This window comes from Sinocyclocheilus grahami, unplaced genomic scaffold, assembly GCF_001515645.1.
Source record: "Sinocyclocheilus grahami isolate Dianchi unplaced genomic scaffold, SAMN03320097.WGS_v1.1 scaffold96.1, whole genome shotgun sequence".
NCBI classification, from domain to species: domain Eukaryota; kingdom Metazoa; phylum Chordata; class Actinopteri; order Cypriniformes; family Cyprinidae; genus Sinocyclocheilus; species Sinocyclocheilus grahami.
In genome coordinates, this window is record NW_015505275.1 from 2,919,351 (window position 1) to 2,930,273 (window position 10,923).

Below are 10,923 nucleotides of genomic sequence, written 5' to 3' on the forward strand. Positions count from 1 at the left end.
CATTTTATGGAGGACTGTTTACTGATCCTGTAACGTTAGACTAAGTTAGACTAAGAGTAACGTTAGACTAAAATGCCGGCAGTTCTGACTCACAGTCTGTAAGTACGTTTTCATTTAAAGGATTTGCCACTGATGATTCAAACGCGATTTTTGGACAGTAGAGTAGCACTTGTTGTTTGTCATTTCTCTGATCACAAATGCAGACAGAGTTTTATGTTTACGCGGCGCGATGCAATGCAACGCGTAAAAAGGCAGTATAAGTCATTATAATCAGTAATTATGTCCCCACTGGATGCAACAAATGCCTCGTTTGTAATGGGTTTTAATGTTTTTGTCTCGTCGCTCCGGCCGGGACACGGCATCAACAGTATGTGAAGGGCGTAACATTTCTGTCTCATGCTTGAGGTATTCGGCCAATCACAATGCATTTGATAGCTGGCCAATCACAGCACACCTCACTTTTTCAGACCGATGAGCTTTGTAAAAATTTACGCGTTTCAAAAAGGCGGGGCATACAGGAGAAACAATAAAGTACAGTATGTGGAAAATAATGTTTTTTTTTTTACTTTAAACCGCATAAACACATTTCATTACACCAAATACACAAAATAATGTTATTTTTAGCAGCATCATATGACCCCTTTAAATCAATGATTCAACGAGTCATTTATAAAGATCATTGCCACCTGTCGCCACCTACTGGCACGAAGTAAACTGCAGAAAGAGTCACTGAAAAATTGCCACCACTAACGTAAATTCAAGGGCAGAAATGAACTGTTTTATAATAATTATTACAGGTCAAGGACTTAGATTTCCACCTGACTTCACCCAATCTCAACTAATATAATTTACATCCAAAAACTGTACAATAGCTTTCTACTGAGCTTCCCTATATGTACATAATGAATCTGCTTTTTACATCTTTTATTCTTTGAACAGTTACCATATTAACAGGATGAGATTATTGGTGACTTCAGTACGTGTGCTTTCTGAAACTGCACATTAAAATTCTTGAGAGATGTGAGGTAAAATAATGATCTGAAAGTAAAGCTTAGATAATAGAGATGTGGTAAAATTATGTTTGACTAGATCTTACACAATGAAAGCTGGTCAGTCAGTCCACAGTGTTGCCTTAGCCTGTTTAAAATTCAAATAGCGTCTGTTGTAACTTCTCTGTAGGGCAGCTCTCTCAGGTGGGCCGACAGTTTTACAACACAGACATTGAGGTGGAGATTCTGTCTAAAGAGGAAACAGAGAAAATGACATATGTGGTAGGAGTCCAAACAGACATTTACCTTCCTCTGTTTACACAAACCCAGCTCTGTTATTCTTTATTTCTCACGTTTCTGATCTTCTCACTCTCTCTGAAGGTGTACAAGATGAATTTTGACAATGCTGCGTTTAAGCACCGTATGCCCCAGCAGAAAACAGCTCCAGGCTATGAGAAACTGCCCATGAAGCGAGGAATCTTTTTTGACATGTTCCCCTTCAGCGTGATATTCCGTAGGGACATGACCATGTATCGGATTGGAGACGGTTTGAAAGAGGTGTTTTCTGATCTGCAGGGCAAAAAGGTCAATGAGGAGTTTACCCTGGTGCGACCCATGCTGGAATTCAGCTGGGATAATGTGAGTGAACGGAAGGGTAGGAGAACAGATCCAAAGCCAAAGCAGCATGAAAGTAACCGACAACTTAAGAGTTTTAGACGAGCCATCTAAAAAAATGTTTATGCTTTCTTTTCTTGCTCTTGGCATTTATGTCCTGAAAAAGTGTTTTGTTACTGTGTGCTCTTTCAGATCTACACCCACCTCAACAATGTGTTTGAACTGCTGTCTAAGGCTGTGGTAGAGAGCAAACAGAAGGTCAACATCCCTAAACTCAGCAAAGAAGAACCAGAGGAGAAAGAGGAAAGTGAAAAACCCAAGAAGGAAGAGAGAGGTATAGTGCTTAGACTAATATTAGAGTGTGATTACTTAGTATTAAATTAGTATTAGAGTGTGGGGCAAAGCAGAATGTTTTCCAAATTTTTAAGCTGATTTGGGGGGAAATCTGAAGAATTCAATGTCAGTACAACACACTCATTGGCAGCTGAAAACATCTATTGTATTTTATATTTAATTTGTAAAAATAATAATGATAATAAGAGTCAGTGAATTTTTTCTTATTTGTGCTATTTGTACATTTAAAATTCAATTCATTTAAAAATATATACTAATGTTAAAAAAGTGAAATAAAGTGGCAAAGTAATTTTATTTAGCATGGAAGCATTCAATTAGGCAACAGCAAATACATTTACAAAAGAAATACATTTTTAAATATATTAAAATAGAAAACAGTAGGCCTATTTTAAATTGTAATAATATTTCAAAATATTACTATTTTTGGTCAAATAAGGTTCTTTTAAATGTGATCTCATTTATATTTACAGTTATTTAAAATAATGATTCAAATGTCCATTTAGAAAAAGCCATATTAAACTAACATGAACACAAAAAGTACATTTCTAAGAACTTGTCATGGGTTTTAAGCTAGACTTCTACTGTACGACACTGACCCATGTGTAAAGAAATCTTCTTAAAGATGATTTTTTTTCAATTCTGTGGAATTTTGCTGAGGTTTCTGCAGAATTCTGCGCTCACATATTCCACACGGGCCTAATGACAGCTAAAACCACTCTGATCAATCAGATCCTCAGACATCACACCCAAATGCCTTGCCTCTAAATAGACTGAAGCAGATAATATTCTAAAACATCTCATGCTGACTTCCGTCACTGCCTCTGCTGATCTCTCAGATATTAAAGTGATGGGGGAAATGAAGGGGACGGATCAGGAATACAGCAGCGCTCTGACTCCGTACAAAAGCTCGGCTAATTCTGGAGGAGAGGACATCGAGCTGCTGGCTTTTCAGACTGTCACCGGTTAGACACATTACAGTAAAGTGATGCTCTAAATGAGCAGCAATGAGAAATTTTATCAAGTCAATAAAATGACAATCATTATTCTGTGATTTGAGAACTAAAATTGACTCAAAAATCACCTCTAGATTATCCATATGAATGCAAATCTTCTGTCTATGCAGTGAAAAATGAAACGTCCTCTCTCGTGTAGGCAAGTGCAGTGAAACCATATTTGAAGACATGCGGGAGCCCCCTAAAAAGCCTCTCCACCTCAAGGGCCAGATGAAGTATGTCCCTCAATGGGACTCCCTCATCTTTCTAGGAACTCCCATGTAAGCCCTCATAATCTAACATGTTTACAACATTGAGCTAATGGAAAACAGTAGTTTAGTTATTGCCACATAAACCTGACAATCAAGTCTTTTCAAAGGGACCATATCCTGCACTCAAACCGTTTTAGTTTAATCCCAAGATTGACTTATTACAATATTAAAATTTCATGTCATTATTTAATTTTAAAAGACCATTTTCCACTTTCTCTCTCTCTCTCTCTCTGCCCTCCCTGGTTTTGCTTAATGATCCATATTTTACATTGGACATAATCCAATACTGCAGCAAAAATGTTCAGTGCCCAAAGGCAAACAAAAATATGCATTTCTACTCTCTTTAAAGTTACTAAGCCCATTTAATTTCTCAACTATGAACAATTACATGGTTAGTTGGCTTTTTATCATTTGCATTAGCATATTTGTTCCCCTACTGTCCATGAGCCAATCAGAACAGACCTGTCACTCGTCATTTGAAAACTACTAGTCTATATAAACAAATCTAACTCAATTCAATTTTGTTTTCCATAATATGGCTCCTTTAAAATGTGCAATTATGAGTCTACAATTGTCAGACTGTCTCTAGTTTAACCACAAAAAAGGCTATAAGATTATAGCTAAAAATGCTGAAGACTGTCTTAAACCGTATTCTCCTTTGTACAGTATTGAGACAGTGGAGGACATGATAAAAATGGGTGTTTACGTCAATGATTTAAACTTGCACGACTCCAGCAGAGAGCTCATCCTGGCAGGAACACAGCAATCAGCCGAGCTGCAACTGGCACTTGACCAGGTATGATTGCCGCACTGATGCCACCGAGTTCAAAATCTAGACTTACAAATACCGGAATCTACCACCATCCTTAAAGAGACACATTTTATTTCAGTTTATATAAAAGGAGTTATGAAGCAGAATTTCTGGCACGGACTGACTCAAGTCTATTAAGCCGTTTAATAAGCATAGAGTCTCTGGCTGTGGCTATGCATCTAGAAATAACATGCAAATGACAGGCCGAACTCTTACTGTGCCACCTACAGGAGCAGCAGAAGTATGCACAGCTGCAGGAGATCATTAAAAAGCTGGATGAGGAGAAGAAGAGAGGAGACTCCCTGCTGTACGCCATGATCCCCAAAGCAGTGGCAGACCGACTGCGCAAGGGAATCACAGCACTGGAGACATGTCAGGTGCACACTCTACTGGCACAATAAAGCACACCATTTATATGAATTTCTCTTAGTATTGAGTCACCATTGTGATTTTGACTATATCAAGATCTTAAGAGAGATAATGAATTACAATGAAAAGCCGTCTGTTTTTCCTCTAGTGCTCTCCTGCTGTTTTTAAGTGGCATTCTTGATCTGTTATCTCCCTCCAGGTGTTCCCAGACGTGACCATCCTGTTCAGCGATGTGGTGAAGTTTAATGAGATCTGTATCCACATCACCCCCATGCAGGTGGTGGACATGCTAAATGAGATCTACATCGTTTTTGACACACTCAGCGAAAAGCACAATGTTTATAAGGTAACATAAGTAACTCAAACGAAAGCCACATGACATGACAGAATAGCTTCAAGAATTGAAGACCTTCAGAATTTGCACAAAAGACCTTCAAGGCAGTGGTCTGCTTTTTCTTTACAATAGAGTCACAATATATCAGCACCATTTCAGTTATGTGCCTATTTTAGAGATTTTTTAATGTATACATATCAGTCAATAGTGGACACATGACTGTTCAAAAGTTTGGGGTTGGAAAGATTTTTTTCATGTTTTTTAAAAAAGTCTCTTCTGCTCACTAAGGATGCATTTAATTTAATCAAAAATGCAATAAAAACAGTAATACAATTATTCTTTTTTTATGTAATTTTACTGTGATGGCAAAACTGAATTTTCTGCTTAATATTTTTGTGGAAACCAAGATACATTTTTTCATGGTTTTTGATAAATTGGTGAAAAGAAGAGAATTTATTTGAAATAAAAATCTTTTGTAATTTTTTTTTTTATTTGACTGTCACTTTTGATCAACTTAATGCATCCTTGCTGAAATAAAAGTATTAATTTAATAAATTAATTAATTTAATTTAATAACCTAACAGATCCCACTGAACTTTTGAACAGTAGTGTATGTAATATTTAGCAAAGTTCAAAATGAATATCCATTTATTACACATTATAAATGTCTACATTATAAATGAATTCTTAATATCGAACATGACATGAAAATCATTTTGGATGTCTACTTTGGTTGAAACCCCAGAGCATTCTCAATATAAAACCGGAAAATATAGGCTTAGTGGTATCTGCCAAAATTTTTATATCAATGCATCCCTATTTTCTACTATTAAATATTTCTAAGTTTTTTAATCTTTACTGTCATTATTAAAACCTTCAAAATCGAGTGAAATGGCATGCAACAAATTCTCTTGCCCCCTCAGGTGGAGACCATTAGGGATGCCTACATGGTTGTGGCAGGTGTGCCCAATAAGACCACATTCCATGCCCACCACATCTGTGACATGGCTCTAGACATGCTGAGCTCCATCGATCACCTAAAAGACCCCTCCACCGGGGACAACATCCAGATCCGTGTCGGTGGGTGCACCCGAACTCACACAGCATCACATAACAAAGCCACTGTAACCCTTTCATCTGATCTTTTCTCTACATGCCGCACAACGTGAGAAAGTGATTTAGACAGTCTTTTTTAACTCTTTTGTGGTGGTCTTCACACAGGCATTCACTCTGGAATGGTGGTCGCAGGTGTGGTGGGTCTGAAGATGCCCAGGTATTGTCTGTTTGGAGACACAGTAAACACGGCTTCTCGGATGGAGTCTAATGGCGTGGTGAGCCACTTTCTTATGCTGTACTGAGAAAAATGAACAGCCTCTAATAACTAAACAAAACTGTCTCATCATGCAATAGAAAATATTAACGAGCAGTTCTAAATTCGTTTGAAAGAAAATGCAGTTAATTAAAAAGCTAATTGTAATCTCTCTCTTTCTGTGCGGCTAGGGCATGCAAATCCACATCAGTCAGACCACCAAAGACCATCTGGAGCATGAACCATACATCATCGAGGAACGAGGAAAGATTTTTGTTAAGGTACTTCAATAAATAATCAACCTCATCATCTTCACTGCCAATATCAACAATGTTATGCACAGTAAAACTATGTACATGATTTTTTTTATGTTTTTATACCAAGGCAGCAGTAAAAACTGAAATATAGTGCAATGTAATCATTTATTTTTAAAATGTAATTTATTCATGTAATGGCAACACTAAATTTTCAGCAGCCATTACTCCAGTCTTCAGTGTCACATGATCCTTCAGAAATAATTCTAATAGGCTCAGGAAACATTTATTATTACTATCAATGTTGAAAAGAGTTGTGCTGCTTCATATTGTTGTGGAACACGATACATATTTTTCAGGATTTTTTTATTAATAGAAATGTTAAAAGAACAGCATTTATCTGAAACTGATTTTTTTATTTAGCTGAAACAGTACTGTCATATTTGATCAATTTAATGCATCCTTGCTGAATAAAAGTATTACATTCTTTTAAAAAAATCTTACTGATCCCAAATTTTCAAATGGTAGTGTATTAGGTTCTCCTACAAAATAAGCACAGTACAGAACTAAAAACTTCTTTCAGAGCCACAGTTTATTGCAAATCTTTCATGTAAACCAAATACTTGTCCAAAAAAAGTGCACTCAGTAATGTAAATTTCCAATCCACTCCATGTAAAATAATACATTTCCCATTACATTGCTTCATTTCATGTGGGTGTATATGATTTTAAGCATATTTTCAGAAGTACTCTTCTCTGTGACAAAATTTTGAGTGTTACTTTATATGACTCATACTGCAAGCAAATAACGTCTTAAATTAGTGTAAAATCAACTCTAATCTCTCTTGATTAAGGGTAAAGGTTATATGAAGACGTACTGGCTGAAGGGAAAGAAAGATCTCTCATTTAAGACTCCAGCAGAGCTCAGATACAGCAATGAGCAGAAAGACTCAGAAGACAGAAGCTCAAATGGGTGAGTTTGGAAAAGCACAACACTATGGGCTCTATCCTGCTGAAATGACCCAAATTCTAACAGGTGGACAAAACTTAACTGATAAAACTGGCTGACAAGCATAATAGTTGACTAAGGAACTTGGTAACACTTTAGAATAATGGTCCATTGTTAACAAGTAACTATGCAGGAAGTAATGGGTAGTACTACATTAACACTTAACTTAATACTATTAACTAATAGAGAAGCAAGATTAACTAAGCAGTAAGTAGTAGCAAATTTAGGACAAAGGTAGTTCCTTATTAGATATTTGATAATTACTAAAAAAATATATCCTCATTGAGAACTACTTGGGAACTATGACCAATTAATAAAGAATAACTAATTAATTACTAATCACAACAGTAACGTCTTAAGAGTGAACAATTGGGTTCTTTGTGGAAACTAATTTATGAATATGATATCCCCCAAATAAGTTGGCTACAGGTTGAAATTGTGACTACTACTCTTACCAAAAGATGGATGTTCTGTTTATTTCAAACAAAAACATAAAATAATAATAAAAAATAATTCATTTAAAAATGTTAATAATTAGGAAGTGATTGAATTAGTTCACAATTATGAGCTCTAGTTTGTGTCAGTTCAGTATGTCTCTAACTCTAAAAGACCTATACCTTTAGTGACAGTAGGCTGGTGAGGACTTTTCTTGAATATAAATAATGATGTTCTCTTGACAAAAACAATTCACATCCTTAATGAAGGCATCGACTGCATTTGTATTGTGTTCAGCACAAAACCGCATATTCCAGATTACAGTGTCTGGTAAAATATCACTAGTGCCACACACAAATGTATGTGTCAGATATCAAATATGTTAAATAACTTATTAAATTACTTAGTAATTACTGAGTGGTTAAGGTGTTTTTCACTTTAAAATAATGGTCCAGATCACTAGTAGTTCCTGCATAGTTACTTGTTAACAACGGACCATTATTCTAAAGTGTTACCAGGAACTTTTGCAAGTCCAAAAGGCCTAGTGGGAACACTTGCATACCAACAAACACAAAACACAACATATGCAGGCAGCTGGTCTTCTTAGCAAGCGTTTAATATATGATGGCCTCACATAAAATGCTAATTTAGTATTCTCTGCAGTTTAGAAAGAATCGTTTTGTTGCATGAAACATAATATGACTTAAATGCCAATCAATTGAGCATGCACCATTCAATCCATCAGTTTTTTTTATGTTCTCCAGTAAAATATCCTAACAAAAAGTCTTTACAGTAGTGTTTCTGTCTTCTTCCATCTTCAATTTGTTTTTTCCTTTAGTTCCACTTGCACCAACAGCAAACATTCCCCGTCAAACATGAACACCCCCAACGAGGAGCAGACTGAGGGCAAACCCACTCCCCCTGACCTGCCCCCTGACACCCTGCCAGCACTAGAGGGCGCTCCAGACCCAAACACATTCACCAATGAGTCCCAGGACAAAGAAAAGGTTAAAAAGACAAAGAATAACAAAGGAGGGAAGGCAGAGAACGCTTCTGGTAATACGCAGGAAAGCACTCTCCCTGCTGGCAGCCAAGAGAATGCAGCTCCTGAGCTAAACGACAAAAAACACAGTTTCAGAAGCCAGTACTCACGATTACCAGCTAACCTCCCCATGCGAAGCACAGCCTGCAATCTACTGTGAATAACTAGGAGAGATTGATAAAATACTATTTATTATATAACAGATAGATCAGATCAGTTCTAGAATTGTCAGAAAACTGCATTTGTGGCAGGAAATTCTGGGATTAAATCTGGTGAATAAATGTGAATGAATGAACACAAGCACAAATCATGTTTTAATGCAGACTTCATTTAGTTGTGCCATAAAACACAGGTAACTAAATTAAATGAATCACAATAAAAGAGGACGTCCAAAGCCTGGGTATCAAAAATAAAGTGCTGTTCGGCTGCTATACTTCCTCTTTAAAGAGTTTGAATAATTGTATTTGAATGTTTTATTAATATCAACACATGTGATATGTTCAAATCTCTCTATATTGAGTATATTAGCATATACAGTTACAGCATTTATATTAAACTTTAGAGAGGTTCACTGTGATACATGTGCTGAATACCTGTATTCATTCAGTTACTGACAACAAAGAGTTTGTTGTACATCTTATATGTTAAATGTGATTGTTTACAGCTTACGTTTGATTTTATTGTTTGATGAGCACTGTAATATTGCTGTAAAACGCATACTTTGCTCAAGTCAGAGCGAACACATCAGATAAAACCGAGTGACCTAAATAAAACATGTGAACACGTGCTCACCCGAAGACATACACCCACATTTAGACAGGCCTACACACATGTAAACACACTGAGATACAAGATAAACCAGGAAACAAACACTAGCATTACATACTTACCACTTGAACTATTTCTGTCTCTTAAGCCACAAATAAAATTCGCTAATGTTACTTTAAGAAGAAAAAAAAAAAAAGTAAGCGCACAAATGATATAATAAGAAAATGTAACAGAAATCTGGAAATGTGGGGCTTTTTTAACCAGATTAAGACAGTCATGACATTTACATTATCACAAATATCACAGAATACATTCAATTCATTAAACTGTAGCTAACTGGATATTCATTGTTTTATCTCTGAAACACATTACACACTTGCACACACACAACATGTCAGATATCATTCAGCGATAAAGAGGAAGCCATCAGGAAACCACTTAAGCGACACTTCCTGTCTGTTGTCCTGGAGACGAGCTTAATTCTTACTTTGCCTGAACGCTCTTAGCTTTGCAGAAAAACACAAATGTCATGTTTTCTATTTCAATCTCATACAAACGGAGGAGAAAACTATTGTAACTTGAGATTTCAGCCGAGGTGATGGATCTAAGTGATACTACAGATTGTAAACATGACTTTCACAAATCAAGCCAGATGCATCCATTTCTTTTGTAGTCTTTATGCATTAGGGCTTAAGTCCAGATGGTTTCCATTCAGATAGCAAAAAGATAAGCAGGCTTTTTTAGTATAGACATTACTAATGCACAGACATTAGCCCTGAGGGTGACTTTCTATTACACAGGACCAATTCATTATACAGCCATTTCTAATGTTAGTGACTAAACAATGATGTTCACAAAAGAAATCACCCAGCTTTCCATCAGTGGCAGACTTCACTTCTCCATTTGTGTTTACAGTCTGTGTTTGCATAATGTTTGGAGGTTAGGCCACTAAAATGTAATGGAATATATAACATAATTGGCTGCCTAAGAATATAATATGTTCAGTTATCAAAGCATGTTTGCGTACAAGGATGTTTCCTTCATTAAGAGTATTTTTAGCCTTATGGCCTTTTAGAAATAAACTTTATTATAGATTTTTCACCGTTTTAACATTAATGATTTTGTTAAATGAGAAACACAGTTAAGTGAGAAACATAGCAGTGTCAGTGATGACAGTGGCTGCATACCAGATCACAAAGAGACTAAAACCTCCCCTTTCACTGGGCCGCATCCAGGATTACTGCTGAATTCTTTACATGGGTTGCACTTGTTAGGGCAAGCAGACACACCATGTCAGCAGCTAACACACTGACAGGGCGGAGAGAGATAGTGAGAGAGAGAGAGAGAGAGAGAGAGAGAGAGAGAGAGAGA

At 36.4% G+C, this 10,923-nt stretch overlaps 1 protein-coding gene across 1 annotated transcript in view; it reads left to right on the forward strand.

The window, feature by feature from the left end:
- The window catches only part of LOC107587875 (soluble guanylate cyclase 88E-like), an 11,818-nt gene extending 2,809 nt beyond the window's left edge, over window positions 1-9,009 (forward strand). Inside the window, exons 4-16 of the mRNA XM_016275834.1 lie at window positions 1,180-1,271; window positions 1,371-1,628; window positions 1,797-1,938; window positions 2,795-2,920; window positions 3,111-3,231; window positions 3,889-4,018; window positions 4,264-4,410; window positions 4,602-4,748; window positions 5,660-5,816; window positions 5,958-6,067; window positions 6,237-6,326; window positions 7,153-7,271; window positions 8,581-9,009. Of these exons, the coding sequence (XP_016131320.1) occupies window positions 1,180-1,271; window positions 1,371-1,628; window positions 1,797-1,938; window positions 2,795-2,920; window positions 3,111-3,231; window positions 3,889-4,018; window positions 4,264-4,410; window positions 4,602-4,748; window positions 5,660-5,816; window positions 5,958-6,067; window positions 6,237-6,326; window positions 7,153-7,271; window positions 8,581-8,944 (2,003 nt within the window). The 3' untranslated portion in view covers window positions 8,945-9,009. The remainder of the gene's footprint in view (window positions 1-1,179; window positions 1,272-1,370; window positions 1,629-1,796; window positions 1,939-2,794; window positions 2,921-3,110; window positions 3,232-3,888; window positions 4,019-4,263; window positions 4,411-4,601; window positions 4,749-5,659; window positions 5,817-5,957; window positions 6,068-6,236; window positions 6,327-7,152; window positions 7,272-8,580) is intronic.
- The last annotated feature ends 1,914 nt before the right edge of the window (window positions 9,010-10,923 follow it).